At 42.0% G+C, this 23,569-nt stretch overlaps 2 protein-coding genes across 3 annotated transcripts; both read right to left on the reverse strand.

Annotated features, from left to right (window-relative positions):
• Positions 1 to 2,216: 2,216 nt before the first annotated feature.
• Positions 2,217 to 10,355, reverse strand: laptm4b (lysosomal protein transmembrane 4 beta). Its single transcript, XM_061255699.1, has 7 exons — positions 10,091 to 10,355; positions 8,142 to 8,259; positions 6,282 to 6,355; positions 5,684 to 5,806; positions 5,400 to 5,498; positions 4,401 to 4,496; positions 2,217 to 3,688 (listed from the first exon to the last, which is right to left on the reverse strand). Exons 1-7 carry the CDS (start codon positions 10,181 to 10,183, stop codon positions 3,614 to 3,616), a joined length of 678 nt encoding a protein of 225 aa, XP_061111683.1. The 5' UTR covers positions 10,184 to 10,355; the 3' UTR covers positions 2,217 to 3,613.
• Positions 10,356 to 12,219: 1,864 nt separating this feature from the next.
• Positions 12,220 to 22,473, reverse strand: LOC133136480 (protein LYRIC-like). Of its 2 annotated transcripts, XM_061253994.1 has the most exons (13): positions 21,679 to 22,473; positions 20,623 to 20,721; positions 19,105 to 19,189; positions 18,575 to 18,736; positions 18,076 to 18,126; positions 17,575 to 17,727; positions 17,373 to 17,453; positions 16,944 to 17,024; positions 16,672 to 16,790; positions 15,999 to 16,109; positions 15,581 to 15,667; positions 15,125 to 15,248; positions 12,220 to 14,039 (listed from the first exon to the last, which is right to left on the reverse strand). In XM_061253994.1, exons 1-13 carry the CDS (start codon positions 22,039 to 22,041, stop codon positions 13,969 to 13,971), a joined length of 1,587 nt encoding a protein of 528 aa, XP_061109978.1. In that variant the 5' UTR covers positions 22,042 to 22,473; the 3' UTR covers positions 12,220 to 13,968. The 2 variants fall into 2 exon arrangements, with proteins under 2 accessions (XP_061109978.1, XP_061109979.1); XM_061253995.1 differs by lacking the exon at positions 15,581 to 15,667.
• Between the last annotated feature and the right edge of the window lie 1,096 nt (positions 22,474 to 23,569).

A 23,569-nucleotide genomic window follows, 5' to 3' on the forward strand; every position in this document is an offset into this window, starting at 1 on the left:
TTAGAAGAAATAAAGAAATAAACTACTGTGACTAAGAGGTTTTTGGGTCACAGGCAGGAAGGGGGGTTCCTGCTCGTCCTGTTCCTGGAAGCTCACCAGAAAAAGGAGCTTTCCAAAGTAAACCGGATATTTCATCAAACATTGTGATAGAGCATAGAGAATAAAGACCGAGTGACTCAGAGGGAAGCCGAAAGATTTGTTAAAGACCAGCTGTTTTCCTTGTAAAATAGAGTACTTTTCATGCTTTTTATTACTTAAAGTGAAGGATGTTTTGATACTTCTAGAAGCTTCTATTTTCAGTAGCAGGTATGGGGGCAAATATCCTTCACTGCACGCAACCTGTCTTGGCCATTTAGGCTAAAACTGAAATTATATATTTTCTAAAACCCAGATAATTGAAATGAAGTTGACTTGTTTGCACAGAAAATAGGTGAATTAATCTCCTCCTCTGAGCCAGCCAGGTAATGCCACTTTCTCTCCACCTTCCTGCTGAAGAACAGCCATCAGTGTAATCTGCTCTGATCCCTCACCACCGGGAGGGAGGGAGGGAGGGAGGGAGGGAGAGATCCACATTCTCTTGCTATTCTATTCCTAGTCCTGGTGCTGACAACCCCTTCTCTAAGATCCAGATTCACTGAGCATTTATTTAAACACTTCATTTATCATCCGAGGGCGGCACGGATGGTGCAGTGGGTAGCACTGCCGCCTCACAGCAAGGAGGTCCTGGGTTCGAATCCCCGTTGGCCGGGGCCTCTCTGTGCGGAGTTTGCATGTTCTCCCCGTGTCTGCGTGGGTTTCCTCCGGGAACTCCGGTTTCCTCCCACAGTCCAAAGACATGCAGGTTAGGCTGATTGGAGAGTCTAAATTGCCCATAGGTGTGAGTGTGTGAGTGAATGGTGTGTGTGCCCTGTGATGGACTGGCGACCTGTCCAGGGTGTATTCCTGCCTTTCGCCCAATGTATGCTGGGATAGGCTCCAGCCCCCCTGCGACCCTGTTCAGGATAAGCGGGTTAAGATAATGGATGGATGGATGGATTTATCATCCGCCTCCTTGACATACTGTAATTTGCCATTGTGCTTTTGATGGCATGAAGATATTACTCATGCAGATCTGAGGTCACCTTCAGATTCCTGAGCCAACATGGAGTGTCTCCCATCGGGAAACACTGCTCAAGTGTCAAACATTATAAATACCAATATACATATAATCCAATAATTACACTCACTGAACACTTTATTAGACTTATTTTTAGACTTATTGGTCTTCTGCTGCTGTAGCCTATCCACTTTGACGCGTTGTGTTTTCAGAGATGCTCTTCTGCATTCTGTGGCAATGCGTGGTTATTTGCGTTACTGTCACCTTCCTGTCAGCTTTGACCAGACTGGCCCTTCTCCTCTGACCTCTCTCATTTACAATATGTTTTTGCCTGCAGAACTGCTGCTCACTGCTCACTGGTTGTTCTCAGCAAATCCTAGAGACTGTTGTGTGTGAAAATCACAGAAGATCAGCCGTTTCTGAAATACCACCCTGTTTGGCACCAACAATCAATCTATGGTCAAAGTCAATTAGATCATATTTCTTCTCTATACTTGGTCTGAACAACAGCTGAACCTCTTGACCACATCTGCATGCTTTTATGCATTTATTTGCTGTCAATGTAGGGGAAAATCCACAGAACAAAAGATCTCCCTCCTAAAAGCATGATAAACAATCACAAGTCAAAATCAGACTCCACCTTAGTGAGCAGGCTGGTTCCTCCAAAGCGCTCGATGATGTATGCTAAAAGTGTATCAATATATCCATATTAAAGTATGATATGTACCCTGTATAGTTTCAAACGAATTAACTGCTAAATTGTGCTAGAATTACACAGCAGCCAGCTGGGGGGGAGGCGTCTCAAACTGTCAAGGACACAGGCAAAGCGAGATATGCCTTTACAGCCGATTTCTCCGGGACTCTCAATGTTTTATGCCAGAAGTTTAATATGTATATATTGATACACTTTTAGCATACATCGTCGAGAGTTTTGGAGGAACCAGCCTGCTCACTAAGGTGGAGTCTGATTTTGACTTGTGATTGTTTATCATGCTTTAAGGAGGGAGATCTTTTGTTCTGTGAATTTTCCCCTACATCACATGATTGGCCGATTAAATATTTGCATTAAAAAGCTGGTGTACAGGTCTACCTAAAAAAATACTCACAAAAACACAAACTATAAAGGTCGTTATAAGGTATTTATTATTTGAATAGAATAAAAACAGTAGTGATCTCACTTTCTAAGATGCTGTCCGCAGTGGTCAGTACTAATTTAAAAAAATCCAGGAATTCCTTTTTTCTTTTTCAGTAAACTATGCATACTCTTGCATAGCTGGGGGAAAAAAATGATTTCATATTGGGCCAACGCTCTTGGAAGAGTCATATACTGTCCTTAGACATTGCATGGTATGAGCTGCATATTAAATTCACAGTTAAGTTCCTTAAACCATATAATCCCTCACAATCATCTCAAAACACACAAGCAAGAAGGAGTTATTGAACATACTAAAGGGTAAAGGGGTCATAGGTGAAAGTATTGTATGCTACAGTTTGTTGCCTTGGGTCTAAACCATATTAGCTGTAAATTATGTTGATGTTTGCATTCATATAAGAATATCAGATTTTCAGTGTCATTCAAAGGCCTCCCGGGATTTAGTAGTAGCACACAAAATTTGCACCTTGGAGTAAAAAAACAGCTCCACAGCAAAGATAACAGGTACTGTACAAATAGTGAAAAACACAAACTCCCGGCAATGACACTTACAGGGAAGACTTAACGCGACACATTTTAACCGACATTTTGCATGGCAACATCTTCATAATATTTACTTAATGTACACACAGCACATATGACATATATCTCAGATCATTATAATGATCACTTCAGTTTTCAGGTGGGTGTAATTCTTTGGAACCCTCCCATTCTCTGAAATATTATGTATATTGTTTTTAAATAAGTTTTTTTAATATAAAACTCCCTCAATGGGAAAGGATTTTGTTTCTGAAGTCAATGACCGAACACTACAAAGAGAGGGACAGTTTAAAACAGGGTAAATGACCTTGTGAATAATAGTTTACTTCTACGATCCACTGATGATACAAGCAGAGTGAACTATTTTATACCACTGAAAGTTCTTGCATTATGTTTCTAAAAATCTGTATCTGTCCAGGACTTAACTAAAAACGTCCATACATTCAGTGGGTACAAGGGCAATTTCCATTAAAAAAGGTTATTATTACTTGATCTGCTTTATCTAATCTGGTTATTATTATCATCATGAATCATCTGCACTTGATTTCGAGTTTTTTTCCCCTCAGGTTGACTCTGAATCAGAGGATAAGAGTATTAACAGATACCCAGGGAGACAAGCATAGGAGCACACAACGTTGCTTAAAGTGCAAATAGGATTCGAAACAGGAACGTATCATCGGAAAAACTGCATCGACGGAAGACACCTCAAAGAAGCACAAATGTTTCCAGAGAATTGAAGAGAATGTAAGAGCCTGGTTCAGTCTGTGGCTACAGTGGACGGACACCGTTTCTGTTCTGCTGGTGGTGCCGGAGATGAGGCCCTCTCATGCGGAAACATACTGGGGTGGAGGCTCCTTTGGTGGGATGGCCACAACTTCATCATATGTGGGTAGCAGCATCTGTGAAAATACGATCACAACCATGTTAGGCACTGTGCATTACATGTGTGCAGTGTGGTGAGAGAGACATTACACATAGATTGGTTCTCTAGCCAATCTGTGTAAATCTTTAGTAATGATGTCTCTTCACCTGCTGCTTGCACCATTTTTTTAAATACAAAACACATCCCTAGCCAGGACATTGGGACTTATAAGAGTCTATACACCTACATCCACTATACACCTACAATATAGGCCCAAAGCAAGAATTCTGTTTGGACGAAGGGGAAATATCTCCACTGCCATGCACTATTTCAGTGGAAACAAATAACGTAACCTTTCATTATTGGTTTGTTCCATTTTTTGAGTAATTTAGAGAGGATGAGAGTGCATCTGGGAGATGTTCCTGGGGCAGTCGCTGGGCACTGATCAGGGGGATTAGCGAATGCAGACAGTGAATCTAGGGTAGTGTTCTCCCTAATGCCCTAGTTAAACAATGACTCACCGCTATGTAGAACAGCAGGTAAGAGTAATCCTGGAATAGTCATGTAATGTTGGAAATCTCAAATGATTTAAGTAATGAATAGTTATGAAACAAAAAGACTTGAATAAATGAAATAAGATTGACGTTAAGCTGGCAGGCTTCAAGGAAAGTCAGATCAGAGCTGACTGATTTGGCTAATCATAGCTGAGAGTGGAGGCAGAGCAGGACAGACCCGGGACAGTGACTTACTGTGGTGTCGTTTGTGGTGACATACACCAAGACCTCTGTGGTACCTCTTCTGCTCACATATCTATAGCAGTTCCACACACAGCCAATCAGGTATGCCTGTAGAGAGAAATGATATCTAGTATTAATGAATAGCTATTTACAGTATATCACTGAATATACTGTATGTGATATATTATATGTGTGCGTGTGCATGCATGAATGAATATGTCTTAATATATTGTTGCAGTTACTAAATCAAATAAAGACTATTTTTTCCATTTTCTTGATCGAGAAAAAGCAATGTCAAGCTTTGGGAGTTCATATTAATATATTCTCAGTACCCTCTCTAATTCAATCACTGACTGATTCCATATTTGACCGATTTCATTTCAATAAATTCAGGTTCAAAGTCAGTTGAGAGGAAGGTGAGTTTGACACCTCAATAAATATCATAATTAAAAAGAGACTAGCTGGCCATAGTAACTCTGTCTCTCTCCCAAAGGAAACAGGCACATACCAGGGCGGCGGTGGGCCAAGGTATGGCCGTCACTTTCCAAGTAATGATAGTAGCCTCCCATCAAATAAGCTGTGCTGACAGCTTCCCAAAAACTGAACCTCCAACAACATCACTGACACAACTTCATTGCAATGCTAGGGAGAGTCAACTGCCTTCACATCTCTACTAAGTAGATACTTCTATGAAAGTGGACTGAAACCCACAAGCCTCCAGGAATAACCCAAACCTGAGAAGCGCTGGCCAAGCACTGAAGCATTGTTGTGAAGTGATACATCTGGCTAAGGCACTCTGATGACACACTGATATGGGCTCTGGTCTGGAAGAAACCAGGTGATGAATGTGGGTGGGATTCCCATATAGTGAGATGGAATTGGCCAACAGCCATTACTTTGCTGATTAACATGCATGCTGCCCTTCCAAACTGGCCCAGAGTCAAATCTTTGGTGTTAGTAGTAGGCCAGAACTGTGTAGGTTGAGGCTTCATGTTGAGGATGGAGGCTTACCTTGAAGGCCAGGATGCCACCGACAAAGAGGAGCACCATAAAGACTAGGCACGTGTTGTTCGTGGACATGATCTCCTCTTTGTAGGGGAAGTTCCCAGGCTGCAGAGAGAACAAAGCATCAATGACACCAGCACATTAAACTATTTCCTATCTCCCGTTTAAACCGGCCAACCACAGCACGGCTGTGAGTGCCTTAGCTACAAAGGCCACTTGGGAGACCCACCCCCATTTTATTTGACATTGCGCAGAAAGGTGAGAGTAATCGGAGAGCCGGGATTACTTACTAGCTGCAGAAGATAATCCTGAATGGTGTTGGGGTAGACCACAACACTAACTGCCACCAGGGTGTTAAGGATAAAGTCAAAGATTTGGTAGCAGAAAAAAGGAATGATCCAAGCAGCATGTTGCTGTAAAGGCAAAGAGAAATGTACAGTGGAGTTAGAACAGGAACATTGTAATTTCGCAAAAATGGAAAGACTGTCGGTAAGGAATGTGCGCCTTACAGCAAAATTAATACTTTGACAAACACGGCTATAATAAACCACAAGCCTGCTTTTCTCCCTATTTTGCAAGCCGGTCTTATAATCTATATTTGTTCGGGGCTTTGTGTTTTACTCGTGTCCAACCATGTAATCAGCCCTATCTCTGCTCTGAGCTGTAATACCGTAATATGGGTGGCTATTCTGAGCATGACTATATTTGTCCTGTCTTCACATGCCACTTTAAGACGCATGTGAAAGTCAGCTGATGAGAGACATGTGTATGCTATTATATATGTTTACTGTCCAATAACAATTTAGCCCTAAATTTGACTTTTTAAAGTTTTTATAAAATAAAATAAAAATAAATGATTGCAGAAAACAATGTGCTGTGTTTTGTTACCTTATATGCACCGTATGTCGCCATCCCACATATGAGGATCATAAGCAGGGAGATCGCTGCGGCAATGCAAATATCTAAAAGAAAAACATCTCTATTTGCACACGAATGATTACGTCATCACAGAGGGCAACACAGAACTAGCAACAGCATAGTAACTGCAGAGAGCCTTTTCTCTTTTTTTCACCAGTTCAATCGGTTTGACCAATGGCATTTGGACATTCACCGTGCGTCTGAAACTCATGGTGTCTGTAACAGACGAGCTCCGTGCTGAATTTTAATGAAGTCCTGAATGTTTCCACTGTGCGGAGAGCGCTGAAGCTCGAGTGACTGTGGGAACGTTTGCCAACCAGGGTCCTGCTGCTATCCTGGCCCGTGACACTATCCCATATTTCCTGAGCCCTGGGGAGAACACTCGGGCAGACGGAGGTGGGCGAGGGCCTATGTCTCTTTGCTTTCCCTCTTAATCATTACTGTTTCGCTTTAAAATGAGCAAAGAAAAGAAACTATATATTTAGAAAAAGAAAATTACAATTGATTGTACAACAGATTTGTACTGAATCGTCATGAAAACACATCAGATTTTAAAGTAGCCTATACAAATTTGCATTGTATATGAAGAGATGAGAGTGCAGCCTGCAGGTCCTACTGCCTGAATATAGTTCTGAACCGGACACCAGCACCGGCACTCAGCACTGAAACACAGTAATGTGCCGGGCCTGACCTCAGCACGGTTAATTCTGGAGGTGAGGAGATCCAGGAAACGCACAGCAAAGCCCTGCTGCCACTGGCAGGCCGCCCACAGACTCGAAGCGACCACACTGATGTATGTAATGCAATGCCATGGGCACCAAGTGCATTCTGCTAGCTGTTAGAGATGCATGAATGTGTAGCTCACAAAAGGGGTTGCTCTCCCATATGTACCAGCTACGCCAGCATGCTGAAAATAATCCCTGGTACGGTTATGTCAGCGGAACGAGTCCGTTTAATCCAACCCATCTGTGACATGTCCATTGGGAGCACTGTGGTATCCGTTACAAAACAGAGCCGTCTATTCTGCAAGCGCTTCCCGGGCCCTGACGAGAGGAGGAAGTGGCAGGAGCCAGGGAATCGGAGGAGCGCTTAATCCCGCAGAACTGGGACAGTCAGTCACAATCAAAGTCACTGCTGCCCACGGAGTGTGTGTGTGTGTGTGTGTGTGTTTGTGTGCGTGTGTGTGTTTTTAGTTCTTATATCTCGATTGGTATATCTATTATACAGCTACACAAGTGAATTACCTCAAGTCAAGTCAAGTCACATTTATTTCTGAAGCATGTTTAAAATGACTACTGTCCACCAAAGTGCTGTACAATTTCTAATTACTATACATAAAAGTAAAAGTAAATGTATTTTATAAATGTGGACAGAATTCAAATGAGTGTGCGTCTGTGTGCATACGTGTGTGTGCACGTGCATTTGGGTGTCCGGAAGGTTTCCGAGGTTCATTAACACAGCTAGAATGCAGAAGATTTGTCAATAGAAAACGTGGTTTACCGTTCTCTGAGTTGTGTGAAAGATGAGCAATCGGCCACAATGCATTCTGGATCGAAATAGCCAAATGTCAAATATAACGATTTGGTGGGCAGCAGTTCACTGATGAGAGAGCAGTGTGCTACTTAATTTGTGGATATGACCCACCGCTTGTGATTTATTGATCCTGATAAAAGCTTTGAACTAGTTCACGTGCCGCTCAGTATTGTACCTTTCAGGGTAAATTTGGGAACAAAAATGTACCTCCACTGTACCCTTACCTCGGAGAGTGTACTAGTATTGCTTTACACGGGTATTGATTCTCATTCATCACTGCAATGTTCAGACACTTACTGGCATCGTCCATGACATGGAAGCTGTTGGCCAGCTCAGCCTTGGTCAGCTGGTAGTGGTACTGGTCTGGGTCACTGAGGGCTGTAAGGAGGATGAGCAGCACGACCGCGTTGATGAGCTGCGAATGAAGAATAAGCTCAATGCGGTTCTAGAAAGTGCCATCTCTGGTTTACGTGCCTGGACCGTTTACCTCTGTACCCGTGAAATACTTCCAAATCCCTTTATTCTCCGTAATTTGCTTTGTGAAAATGAGGTTATATTGACGCTTGATGCATATAAATGACACATTTAATCAACACGACATAAAACACTCAAAACACTGCAGATCATTGTTAAGGGAAAGGCCAAACTTATATGTAAAGGTATATTTATATTTATTCCCTTTCATTCTTATGTTAACATTATACACACACGCAGTATAATACCCACTTTCCTTAGCAGCCTTGCTTTCCTTTGCTAATGAATCTTAAGGGTTTTTTTTTAATAGTTTTTTTTTTAAACAATAAAAATTAATTGCTCAATTATACTGCATAGCACATCATTTTTCACAGGTCCCTCGAGGCTTGGTGCCGACCCTGGACTCCTGCCAAGAGAACATTACGAATTCACGGTAGTGTGTAGACTACCCATTGTGTGCGACTGCCCCTAACACCAAAGCAATCCATTGCTGCCACTCCGCTCGATTTAACCCTTCAAGGTGTAAAATCACAAATAGTCTACGTGATTGGAATGTCCATAACTGAATAAATTACTATTGGTAATTGAATGCAATGGGATTCTAGAACACGAATTATCATTATTTTTTAAACCCTCCTTTTCATATAATCAAAACAAACAACTAAAATAACCTATAGAAAAATGTTTATTCAAAGCAGGTGACCCAGTTTTTGGAGTTTGTGAGAGAACATTATTAAACGTGGTATCTGCAACAATGTATAGGCCTGTGACAACAACGCTATGAGCTGCTGAACAGCTGGACAGCTCCATTAGGATGTATCACAGCAAAGGGTACTCACAATCCCCGCAATTCACAATCTTATACGCTCGAAACACCACAGTCTTGTGCAAGCCGAACATGACGAGCTGAATAGGAAGTAGTAAACTATTAGCAAGCACGTTTGTCCGAATAGCTACAATTTACACAGCATATTGTAAAATAACACTAGGATATGTTCCCTCCTTGTAAAAGGAAAAAACTATCTTCATGATTAGAGTGACTTCACGACTGCCATAACCTTAATTCCATACAACAAATGGACGTGCCAAACTTCCAACGCCCGCTTTCCTTATTTTAAGAATCTGGTCCGACATTCTATTAGCCTCGGCTATACTAAATAGTATATTGCCACCACGATTTCCTAAATTTCATGATATATTTTGTCCGACTTCACATTTCAGCGCTTATTTTGCACCGCTGCCGAATGGGCTACCGATTAAAATATTTTGTTACATACTAGAGAGCGGAAGTTTTTAGCTAGAGGTCAAGGCATTATCTCCCTAATACTTCTATTTATAACATATTCCATAAGATCTCATTTGCAAATCAGAACGAACATGAACTCGAAGAGTATTCGATAGCCTGCCCCATCATCACGTTGTAAAAATATCGTTGGGGTCGAAGTCCTTTATGAACTGTAATTATTACCTTTGGGAAGTGACATTAGTGATTTGTATTTTAACTTCAAAGTTGTGGGTATCTGTTAAAAAAGAAAATGTCGCAGGCAAACGGGTCATTCCGTTAGTACTCTCCTGAGGCTATTCCAACAGTAGGCTATAATAAATAAGAAGAATAGGAGTAGCCGAGATGTAGAGGAGGAAGATGAGAATGGCCAATCCACCAATATGGCGTAACTACCACATTCATTTATTGTTACAATTTTAAATTGCGTTAACTAGTTTCTAATAGTCAGACAATTGAGCACGCAGACGATTATTCAAATTTAGCTTACCATGTACCATATCCCCAAAATAATGGTTCCCGTTCGGACATGACAGCAGAGACAGCAGCTGGTCGAGTACCATCGGTCCCACGGGGAAATCATCTTTCGGGCTGGAGAAAGCTATTTCATGTATAGTATTGATGGTTTAGTATTTTGTTCAGTAAATCGACTATCGGAATTCTCGTCCTTAGTGTCGCTGCATTAGATCGGAGCTGTCCTAAATCCTCTGATGTTTCCGTTGTCTACTTTCCCTCTCCGCAGCACAACATTAATCTAGCTCATCTCCACAACACGTGACCCAAGCAGCAGGATTTATACTAGGGAGAAGAGCATGTGATGTAATTCGTCGTTCGAGAAGGGGTCGAAATTGATGTCTGGAAAAATCAGAATTGAGTTTTATTTAGTATTGTATTGAACATCAGTCGATGCGATTTCTCTTTCAGACAATACAGAAAGGAGGTGCAGCCAAAAGTTAACCTAATAATAATTTCAGGCAAACTATGTTAGCCCCCGAAAGGCTATAACAGCCGCATTCCACTTAGCCAAACAAAGAAATCATTAAATGTACTTATTTCAAACAGATAAAGGAAAGCATTCGAAGTCTATAGGCGAAGCTCAGGCGTAGCATATTTGTATGTTTTTCAGACCTCTAAAGCAAATGTATTTGCGAGCAAAAAGGGTATATACCTTATGTAGTGATGCAAGTCTGTAAATGTTGACAGATTTGTTTGTTTCTGACCTTATATTTCTGGACATATATAATGGTGAACAATATGAAATGTGCAGTATAAACATTATAGAAACATTAAAGAAAGGGGGAAACTACGAGAATCAAGCAAATTAAATATGCATGTCCTTTTTGGAAAGTCTATACAGTTGTGTTTTTAAAAAAATACTAGTACAACATCAGTAACCTGATGAACAAGTTATTAATAGTAATGATATTTCTGGAAGAGGAAACGCCCCTGAAATGGGTGTTTCAACAAGACAACGGCCACAAACACACGAGTAAGCGTGCAACATCTTGGTTCCAGACAAAAAGGATTGAGATAATGGAGTGGCCAGCTCAATCCCCCAACCTCAACCCCACTGAAAACTTGTGGGGTGACATTAAAAATGCAGTTTCTGAAGCAAAACCAAAAAATTCACAGGAACTGTGGAATGTAGTTTGTTCATCCTGGGCTGAAATACCTATTTCTAGGTGCCAGAAGTTGGTTGACTTGATGCAACGCAGATGCACAGTAGTTATCAAAAACAATGGTTATGCAACTAAATATTATTTCAGTAATTTAAAGTGAAGTTAAATCTGGAACATTTTCTTCAGTTTCTACAGTAAGTGTTTGAGTTTGAAGAGAAAAATGTCGACAGCCATTTTTTTTAACAGATTAATATTCCTTTTCTTTGCTTCCTGTAAAAGAATAATGCATACTTGATACAAATTTGTTAATGCTTTGATTTGGAATTGAATATTTCCACTACATTTTAAATATGGAACAAAAAGCTAATAAAAAAATATTTTCACTTTATTCACTTTTTTTAACGCACTGCTATTTATTTGAACACAACTGTACATATCTTCATTTCCAACTGGAGTTGCCCTTTCAATCAGCAGAGTAGCCTACTTGCAGGAAAAAGAAGTCTGAACAGTATATCCTCGTTTACTTCACCAGCAGATGAAAACATGGTAATACCCCAGAGAATTGCTTCAAAATGGAGCTTCATTCATAACACCATGCAGAGACAGAAGGGGGGGGGGGGGGGGGAAGAGATTACTCAAATCCTAAATGAGATGAGAAAAAAAAAGACACGGAAAAGGAGGGCAGCCATCTCGTGCCACGAGACACAGCTGGCACATTGACTGGGGCTGCTGGTTGAGTATTTGTGCTGGGAAATCCCCCTGTCCAGAATCCAGCCAATGACACATTTTTCCTCAACTGAATCAGCCTCATTCATAATCACGATGGCGACCATTTTAAGGTTGCCTCCAAGTGCAACTTCCTCAAGACGGTAAAGCATTTCATGTGCATCCCCCATTCACAAAAACTGCATCCCATTGCAACCGACAGTGTAAAATGAATGCATTGTACAAGTCCTCTTTCCCGTCTGCACGGCCATCAAGCTAACAACCAAAAAGCACATTCAGCAGATTAAGTTTCAATTTATTCAAACAAATCCATCTTGAAATATTTCATTTAACAAACACCTTAATATATATGTAATCATACAGGTTTCCATAAGTCAGAAACGAGTAGAAATACAGATTTAAAATGCAGTCATTTAGAAAAAAAACAAAAAACAAAAAAACAAACAAACAAAAAAACACCCCAGACTATCACTAATAAGGCAGGGTTTTCCTGAAGCTACACCAAATACCTCCAATACCACAGGCCGGCTGATCCACAGACTACGGCGGAGCAACAAGTAGATGCACTGCAGTGCGCTTTTGTCATTCAAAGGCCCCGCATAACAAGGCTCTGCAGAGTAACGCGTAGGCAAATGCCACAGACCTCGACTCATAGTTCATGGTCCACTTTAACACGCAAAGGCTATGTACAGTGAGTGGTACTCGTCACAGCATTACTAGTCAGTAAGAAAAATCTCCCGCATCTTTTGTGTTCACTTGCAGTGTCCAAGCGTGTTTATGGTTTCATGCACAAGTAAATCCATTTCTGACGCAAAATTAAGATCAGCCAAGTGGACACCTTCTCTAGTCACTGCCCGCACTGACAGTGTGAGAGGATGGAAGAAAGGAAAAAAACAAACTAGCAGTAAATACATCAAAAAGCACATCATATTATACTTACAGGTTAAGGCAATAGAATTTCATTCCTGAAAACCATTTGAATAAATCAGACCCATATGGATTAAAGCTGTTCAAATTGTCCAAACCTTTCCTGGTCACATGACAGTGTACTCCACAAGTAACCAATAAAAAAAACCCCAAAGAAAACAGGAATGACATCTTTACATTCTACCAAAGTCTTCTAAATACTGTAATGTAAGTAAATGTTCTTTTGTTAAGGACCTTCTATAGCTGGCAGCACAGTGCACTGACAGAAAAGACATCCGTCCACAGAAAAGGCCCCTTGATTCTTTACAGACTGCATGGCTATATTTCAGAGGTCGCCAGAGGGAGAGGATAGAACCAAGAAGAGCCATGTCTTCAAGTAAAACACTTGTATTTCAGTAACAAAACTAAATAAGTGGGAAAGTGTGTCACTCAGGGAAACATATTTTAGTGTGAGTAACATGCAAAAGTCCCAAACTTTCACAGGCCCATTTCGAGAACCAGCCAGATACTGTCAGCTTCAGCACACTACTGCCCCTAGTGTTCTCTGTGAGCTATGTCATAAGCATTTCATTTCTACGGCCTGGATCATCTGCCACTTGCAGTAAACAGCAGCATCACCATCAGGTGCAATATGCAAAAGCATTCAAGAAGAGGTCTAAAAGTCAAATTTTGAGGACTTGTTTCACGATATTTCATGATATTCATTTCAAAGCAAATACCTGCCACGTATAAAACGGGTACGTAGGCATATCTGAATTTATATCAGAGCAGAGAAAAACATTGTATTCTTGTGCCCAAGCGCATGTCAATGTGAAATGTTCATTCCTCCTTCAGATAGTGCAGTGTGGCAAACAGTGCACATAGCCAGCTCAGGTCTCAGGACCCCATAAGCTGTATTGGGATACTGGAGGTGGTGGTTTGGCTCCAAAGCTTGTTTTTTTGTTTTTTTTTAGCAAAAAAGAAAAAGAGGGAAAAAAAAGAAAAAAATACTTTTGATGTTTTTGTCGAAAAAAAGAAACTAACTGTACACTCCAATTATTGCATGAATAATTCAGAATTGGTTTTGCATATAAATTAGCAGGACTCCAGTTCGAAATCATGTTTCTCTTCTGGCCTTCTTCTTCTTTGGGACTTGCTTAGAAGACTCCCAGTTCTCTTCAGATTTTTCTAAAAGGAAACCAGAAAAAAAAAAAAAAAAAAAAAAAAAAAAACAATCAGGCCAACCATCACAAATACCATTGGTGAACCAACCAGCCAGACAATATGCATCTTAATATTAGACTGATGTTGTTAAAAGTACAGCTTGCATACAAAAGAGGGTAAGTCCAGGTGAATTTAACACACTTTTGGATTTTAATGAGTTACAATGCTTATCTGGTCTTATAAGAAACCCCAGGAACCAAAAGTGCACTCTTCTTGGATATTGAGAGAAATGGGCTAAAATAATTTGGGCAAATTAGCATGACTCTGACATGCTGACTTGATTGATCATGTTTGATCATTGTAAGGAATTAAGAGATGAGATCAGTCCATGTAATCTCAGCAATGACTCAAAAACCCAAGACCACAGTTTCTGGGGGTGTTGAAGAAAGTATAATAACTTTCGAACTGCATTGTGAAGCCAGAAACGATTATGTTAAATGATACAAGAACAATATCTCTATGACCTAGCCATATAGTTATGGCAAGACAAAGTCATGCCCAAACTTGAAGGCGAATCTATCTCTCTTAAAGGCATACTATGCAGGATTTTCACCGCGAAAATGCTATAAAACAACCATGTGCAGTCGTTACTATAGTGGTTTGGCCATCTATGTCTGTGTGCACTTCTACCCAGTCTAAGGACGTTGAAATTGAACAGTTAAAAAGGATGCAGCGATTAACCGGTTTCACTAATAACTGCGCTTAATGCGTAATAACAATGCTTTTTAACAAAGTGTGTAAAAATATGAATATAAGAAGTTACAGGATTCTAGCTACAGCATTCAGTATTGCATTTGACATTGTGCCGTGAATACTTCTCAATTGACACACAAGTGTCTGGCTGGCTAATGGCTAGTTTGCGTGTCAGTGCCAAAGACAGTTAGGGATGAGGTGAATATACTACTCTGAATAAACTAGCCTTTTTTTTGTTGTTTTAGATTTTTTGTCCTATACTCACAGTAGAGAGGACTGATACAGGGAAATTCACAGATGAGCAGAAGTAGCCCAGGAATGAATGTAAAATGAATTGAGCAATCTTGGGGACTCACTCTGTGAGGCGGGAGCAGTGCTGTTCTGCGTGGCAGTGGGCACTGGGGTCTCAGGCTCTGGCAGCCTTTGTGGCACTTGTGAAGAGGGCTTCTGGGACACAGACTCCTGCACCAATAGCCTCTCCTGCACATGGGAACAAATGGCACGCCATATGAAGTCAGCAAAGCGCCACACAGTATGAAACTACAAAAACTGCAATACAGTCCTGGCATACAGTATATAAGGGCTGTTTAGGTTACTTTACCTCCCCCAATCGCACAGTTTACATTACCTGCATGCAATTTACGCAGAAGGACATTGGTAGTATGAACACTGGTAGTATCAACACTGGTAGCATGGGCACTGGCAGCATTAATGGCGGTAGCATTAACACTGGCAGCATTAACAGTAATGCTATGCAGGCTGCAGGGGCATGCGGGGAGAAAGTGAGGGTTGACCGAGAGACAAACACTGACGTCGCCTGCAGCGGGGACCGTCTCCTGGACCGGGGGCTTCAGGACCTCCACCTCGGCCGCAGCCTCCTTCTCCCCCTCCGCCGACTCCTTTCAACACAGCCATGCAGAACACAGCGTTAGACTGCCTGCACTGCCAGCAGCCGCACAGCCAAGCAAGGAGATGCCACGCTGGGTCTCAGCACGCAGGGCCTCAGCACGCAGGGCCTCAGCACGCAGGGCCTCAGCACGCAGGGCCTCAGCACGCAGGGCCTCAGCACGCAGGGCCTCAGCACGCAGGGCCTCAGCACGCAGGGCCTCAGCACGCAGGGCCTCAGCACGCAGGGCCCCCATGATTCAGAGTGCCGTCATGCGTCATTAAAACACACTGAAGGCTTTACTTGCTGATCAGTGGCCCCCCACTTCTCCATTTCAGTCTCACCTGGAGTGCAGCGCCAGCATCGTCCTGCTTCTTCTTCTTTTTCTTCTTCTTCTTGGGCTTGCCACCTGCTCCGCCGGAGGCGTCCCCCTTCTCCTTCTCATCCTCAGACTCCTGAAGGGCAAAAATGCTGATTTCAAATGTTTCTCAAATGTAACAAAAACAGAAACGGACAGGGCCGTTTCCGGTCCGTTCTGTCAGTTTCTGGTTTTGATCTCGCCTTAAATCAAGTAATTAGCCCTAACATTTACACCATCTGCCATTTTCGCTACATTTCTCGATAAGCCATGAATGACAGATGAAGACTTCTTGTGTCCCTCTATGAAATGTTTACCTGTGTTCCACCCTACGAGTGAACCAGTGTTTGTGTATGCAGCCTTTTAGCTCATTTAGCCAGGGTAATTGCAAACAAAAACCTGCATGCACACCGGCCCTGCAGGACCAAAATAGCCCATCCCTACTGTAACTCATAGTGGCAGAAGACACTATGACACTACAGAAGCCAATACTGCAGGACAGTACACATCAGCATGGCTGTCAAACAAGATAGCAGTCAATGACTGAGAAGACCTAGCAAGTTCACTATAATACCATGATAAGTGTCATAATGAATAAGCACAGCAGTGAGGCCTTCTGTCCTCCAAACACACACCTGTCCACACAGAGGATGACTGACCTTAACAGCCTCGGGGGTGGAGTCCTGTGGTGGGGTGGAGGTCTCCGGTTCGGGTCCCTCATAGTTCCCCCACTCCTCTGAGGGAGGGTTCCAGTCCGAGCTGGGGTCTTGCATCCCGTCTGGAAGTGCCCACGAAGACACACACACACACACTCTTAGTCAGTCAGTCACATAGAACCACAAACGGTGCCATGCTGCTTCCAGAGTACGCTAAAACAGGTCTAGAACTACTGCTGTAAAATGTCTTGAGTGTTAAATCAGGGCAGACTTACTCTGGCCAGACCACACATCATCCACAACAGGCTGAGAGAAGCAGGGAAGGTCAGCAGCAGGCTGGGACACAGGCTCTTCTCCTGCAAAGAAACACATCCTGCTGTTCATATCAGGAAATTTTACTTTCATATATGAATTGTCGAAGACCAGGGGTCAGTGTACAGGTTTCCTGTCAAACTGCAGCCAATGTACACCTCACAAAGGTGGAATCTCCAGCCAATCAAAGAGTCACATTTTTAAAATAGAAAATTAAAAATGATTAATATAAATCAATTAGCAGAGCTCCAGGACTGGACCACGGAAACTGGAAACTGGCTCCAAGTACTGCTGGTTTTAATTTTATCCTGAATTAGACGGGTGGACTCACTAGGTGAGTGAAAACTCTGGCCATTACTGAACTATGGACTGTGTTTTATGACAAGGATTACCAGTAGTGCTCAATCCAATGACAGACAAGGAGACTGGATTCAGGTCCTTCTTCAACCTCACATCCAAGCCACTCCACGAACCTAGTGCACGAAGACATTTGAAGAGCAATGCCCTTATTCAGCAGGAAGTAGCAAGCTCTCAGAGAACATACATTTTAAAATCTCTAATACTGACAGGCAGTAAAACAACACCGGTTGGTACCTGGAGTCTCAAGCAACCAGGTGGGCGGAGCCTCTTTCAGGATGTTGGGCCACTTCTCCCCGTCCAATGAGCTCATCTGAGCCGGGAGCTTAATGGACGTGTCGTTCCATGCCCCACCGTTCACCGCCGGCCTCTCACTCCAATTGGCAGACACTGGAAGACAGACACCAGCATTTTCCAACCCACAAAGGTCTCGTGTGCCACTGAGCCAATGATGTGCTCTCACTAAACCAGTAGTTCCCATCCCTGTTCCTGGAGATCTACCATCCCATAGGTTTTCATTTCAATGCTAATTTGGCACACCTGATTCTACCCATTAGCAGTGAGACAAAATCTCCAAGTGCTGAATGAGCTGTGCTTTGTTGGGGTCGGACTTGGGAGTGAAAACGTACAGGACGGTAGTTCTCCAGAAACAGGGTTGGGAACCACCGTGCTAAACATTTTCTGAACACTGGTCAGAATATACCTCACGGTGTCCCTGTAGATACAGCAGAAACTCACCCTGAGATACAACCGCTTCTCCTTTCCCCTGCTTCGCATGTGAGGGCTCACCTGCAGGAGGGGAAGGGGGGTTGTTGAAGGGTGGAAGAGTCTGAGATATTGTCTGAAATATTGCCTTGACAACATTTCTGAATATCACAAGGCAATTGTGAATGAAGTTGCAAAACAATTGACCGTATGTCCCGAGTGACCTCATGAGGGGCACATGCTTGCCCGTGTTAGTAAAGAAGACAAAGGATTGAACAGCCTTTGCTGAGATACTGATAGAGAGTACATTACATTGGCCTCTCCACCTTAGCTGATGTGTGGTGAGCATACTGGCACAAAATGGCTGCCATTGCATCACCCAGGTGGGTGCTACAGATTAGTGGTGGTTGAGGCGAGTTTCACCCTCATGACCCTAAGCGCTTTGAATCGCTGGCTGGTGAGCAAAGCGTTATATTAATGCAAGGACTTATAATTTTTATTATTAATATTATGCGTGGGGTGAAGGCCGTACCTCTGCTCTTCCGCATGCTGATGGCCACAGGAAGAGGCTCCACAGGTGCAGTGAGGGCGGGGTCCACTCCTCCAGGGCTCCCAGACCCATCTCCAGGGACCTTGTCCTTCCTGCGCAGCTGCCTCTTCTCCCGGTTACTGACCTTGGTCTCCCAGGCACCTGCTGCACGACCATTAAAAAGAGAGAAAGAGGAATAAATTAATTTCTGCATCTCATAATGTTGAATGTCAAAGACCTTCAAAGCGGCATAATGCTGCTGAACAGCCCTTAACCCGTGAAGCCCAAGAGCAGCCATTCCGGCCGGCTGTAAGAAACTCCTGGAAATACCCAAACTCTTTCATCACACACAAACTGTCTGGGCCAAGTCAAAAAGATAAAACTGAAACTGAAGTATGAAAAACATTTCAGAAAGAGAACTCTTAATCAACAAAACCATTCATATTCATATGTGGAAGAACCTATGTACTTGTAAGTCGCTTTGGATTAAAAGCATCTGACTAAAATGTAATGTAAATGTAAATATGATTTACCTTCTTCTGGATCCTTCCCATCAGTAGAGGATGCACTCAGCACCTGCTTGGCCTCAGTTTTTAGTTTCTTCTTGTTTTTCTTTGCCTAGGAAAAAAAGAAAATCTTCATATTCCATATCATTCAAAAAATATTTTAAGTTGATTGCGACTATTTTTGTTTAATTGGACTCCTGAATGTTAGTGTTAGTTTAATGGGATCCTTTGGTTGTTCTGAGAAATATCACTGGAATTGGTTATATAACATGTATTGTAGTCTTTCACAGAATGTGGCTCGCCACTCGTTTTAACCCAATGGAAACTGCTTTGGGGAATGTCAAGCATGAGACTAAGCTACCCTATAAATGTTATACTCATAAAATACTAAACAAACAAAATACATACTTAACTTGCATTTTACTTGAAAGCACCACACACCTGTTTACTTACAAAAACCCAAGGGAAAGAAATGCTGTCCTGTGTGCATGCAAAACTAAATTCAAAACAAGTATAAGAATGGCACGTGGACTGCCTCTCATTTTAGTGGAAGCCCACAGGGCTTTTTAAACACCGCTTTGAATCCCTACAGGACTGTGGCTGCAGAGCTAGCATGAAAAAAGAAACGGATGTACAATTTCATAGACAAAGAGCGTAGCACAATTTTCACACTGCATTACTTTTCAGCATTTTACATTGGCTCCAGGGTGACTGCAAACGGCCACTTTTTCATGCAGACATTCCATTCATACAGCCGGATATTTTTACTGAAGCAATTCAGGATATACACCTTACACGACAACACATTGACAGCAACCACGCTGGGAATCAAACCCGTATCCCATCCCCAAAGCATTATGCTACTGTACTGCTCCATGTCGTTAGACAGGGAAACCGCATGGTATTGCTAAGCCACGAGGATGCCTCCATTCTGGCTCAGACTTGCTGCATCTGCATATTGAGATGACAGCCTGACATGACCACCTGGCCCTCTACATCACTGCCCTTTCAGAGATGATCCCACCACCAGGCTTGCACCACAGACCTTTCTCCATTAAACCCACAGAAAATGTTATAGTCACCAAAAAATGCAATGTGAACCAACTCACTATGAAATTATGAAATGCAGTGGTGGCGGGTTGCAGGTGTGAACCATTAATATCAGTGCACTTTGATCAGATGCTTATTTGGAGCTAATCCAGTTCACAGAAAGGGTTATTAGGAGCCAGCTCTCCAATTTGCACAACAGGAAGTGAAGCAGGAAGTCTTCTTTACTACAGTACACATGAGGAAAGAAAGTGAAAGGGAAGAAAGTGTGGTGTGGTGTTTCTTCACTGTATTAAATCTAGAATCTTTGGGGGAAGTGTTGCTTGATAAGAAGTTACACTTCTGCTTTCAAACCGACACTGGTTTTTCACTGTGACAACAAATCCTTATTTACATTTTCAGAGGTGCAGGAAATGGCATTGCCATTGTGCCGTTTGAATATTATACTAAAACTGCTTATAGCATGTGAAAATATATTGTAGTGTAAATGTAACATACCTTTTCGGTTTTGATTTCCGGGGACGGTTTTGGGATTTCTTCAGTAACTTGATCCGCCTCCTGCAGCTCTGCCAGTATACGACCATTTGGCTGAGTTTTCTGTAGGCAGTGGATTGTTACAGCACAAAATTACTTCGTTAAAGAATATCAATTTCTACGTGTCGATACTGTACTAGCGCGTGTAAAGAATATAACTAAACCAATTCCCAATCGGGTGAGAATAATGTCAATTAGCTTACGTTACATTAAAGTTAGGCCCTCTACAATTTATTCTGATTCTACCAAAGCATTTCACTCAAACACTTGCAAAATGAGACAGAGCTCGAATTAAAAATGTACCTAGTAAACTTGCAAATTGAATGGACTTAAAAACAAGGTAAAGGAATCATTCCTTGTCCTGGTTGGGAAAATTTCAAATGAGTTATGTTTGGGTGACTATGCTAATCTAGAAATTCGGTGCAATATTAGATAACCATTCATACATACCTATGCGTAACGGAGACAGTGGCTTTGTTCTAAAGTCCTTGCTTAAATAGAAAACATCCTGTTCGAAAGTATTTGTTCTTGCGGTTTGCTTATGGTTTTGAATAAAATAAATTAAATAAATAAATAAAAAAGAAAAAAACAACAGGAACCGCAACCTAATAAACCTAATACAACATTTTCATGAATTGTTAGCCAGCTAGCTTTAACTAGTAGTAGTGCACTCAGAAGTTGCGCTGTATCAAGCTAACTTAGTTAAGTCAAGCAACTGCCTGGGATTTAGCTAACGGTAGTACATGCTGTTAGCCAACGACAACACGTATTTAACGACGTGATTTCTTCTCCTTAAAAAACCTACAATAAACCAGTAACGTTAACCATTACCCTATTCGAAGTTGTTAAACAGAAACCCTTTTGCTTGTTTACTATTTAAGCAGACAGCACCCAGCTGTGTTAATAACGTTACATTTGAGCAATGCTAAAAATGTAACGTTAGTTAGCCATTTTGCTAACTAGCAAATAATGTAACTTTAGAACACTAGCTAAACCCAACTGTCTTGCAATCCAAGTTACCTTTTCAATTGGTTTCTTTTTGTTCCTTTTCTTCTGCTCCTCGGTTTTGACAGTCTTTGTCACCGAGTCCTTTGTGCTGTCGCTGCTCTCTTCACGCGCTCGTGCTCCACGCTTTCTTCCACTGAAGAGTCCATTGCAGGCCGCGGCCCATGAGAACACGACCAGAAGCAACCCAATGACCGCCGTCAAGAGGATAACCCAAGATGGATAAAGCTCCGGCTTCAGACCCAAATCTACCCCGAGCTCGGAGCGGAGTAGGCCTAGGCCGGAGGACAATAGCTCTCTCAGACGACTTGATATCAATTCGGCCTGCTGAATCGCTACGTCCTGCCAGCTCTTTTCCATCTTCGCCTCCGACACCATCAAGCAAGAGCACGCTTGGGAAAATCTACCACAAGGGGGATCAGTTTGACAGCATGGCCTCAAACAAGGGAACAGATACGACGGCTAATGTTACGTTACCAAACGATCGAGCTTGCTACCTTGGAGTAGCTACGTCTCGAGCTAGCGTGCTAAATGTAAGTAATTTCGTTTTTCTCGGTCCGTAGTTCCGATTACCTCGTTAGCTGACGATGGAAGACTGATTTACGAGAGCTACATTAAGCACATTGCCAACAAACTGGAAGTTTCTTAGGTTGAGCCACAAGCACTAAACTGCTTTCTCATTACCAAATCCTGCTCTCCAGCCACTAGTGTTAGTGCTACCCAACTTAATACAGCATGTAGTGCAAGCTGAATTAATGCAACGTCAACATTAAAATGGAAGGTCACAATTTAGGGAATCCTGGGAAAAATCATAGAATTTGTACATCATACTTGCAGTATATCGCAATCGCAATTCTCGGTTCATTTGCACCGCATCACCACTGAAATATTTGCATATACAGTTGTTTCATTTTACACTTTTCTAAAAACATACTGCTCAGAATGAGTTCCAAAACCCGTTGATCGTGAATGATTGGTTGCAGCTAATACTATTTTAGACCTATTTATCAATCTGGAATACTGTTTATCTGATAAACAGCTAACGTTTTAGCCAGCTAGGGCGCTTTATAGTTTTTGTTAGTCTAGTCTACATATTCAGTCAAAGTACCTTTGTCTCATCATGTCACGCTAGGGTGACCAACCATGCAAACAATCCAAATGCGGGTCAAGCGGTAAGATTTTGCCTGACAGATTGATAATGTCCATTCTTTATCTATAGGTTACCAACGCAAAATGTATAGAACCATATCATAATAACGCCTATCGGGCTTGGTTAGACACCCCACATGCAGTTACACACTTCCCCACTAGTCGCACATAGTATAATATGCTTGAAAAACTATATAAATTGGTAACATTATAGGTATGGCCAATGGTAAGTCTTTATTGATACATAATGTAGATCTATCATGCAATAAAAAGTCAGCAAAAACAGTCGGAATTAACAGGCTGGCTCAATCACAGCCTTCTGAATCCTGACCCGAAATTAGACATGAAATAAATTAAGCGCAAATCTTGCAAATATCTACTTAGCGTGAATTGGATTGCTAGGATGATTTAAAAATGAAATTCTATAATGAAAAAAAAAAATTAAGCGTGGCACTATGACAGGTACCACCGTCAGTAGACCTATATGAATGGGAGTGGTGCACAGTGTGATACAGGCTTGTTATCTAATCTAGTGTCCGAATGTCTATCATCTTCGGGTTAAGTACAAATGCATCCATAGATCAGGAGCTGTATCAAGAAGCAGGACTGCTGAGTTAGCTGGATAACTGCACAAACCTGGAGTAAAACCTGGAATCTTCCTAAATCTGGAACACGGACTGAAAAACCACCCAGCTATTCCAGGATTTACTCAGCGAGTAATAAAACATTCTGTACATTTCCATGCCCTCAAATTAGG

This window comes from Conger conger, chromosome 9, assembly GCF_963514075.1.
Source record: "Conger conger chromosome 9, fConCon1.1, whole genome shotgun sequence".
Lineage (NCBI taxonomy): Eukaryota > Metazoa > Chordata > Actinopteri > Anguilliformes > Congridae > Conger > Conger conger.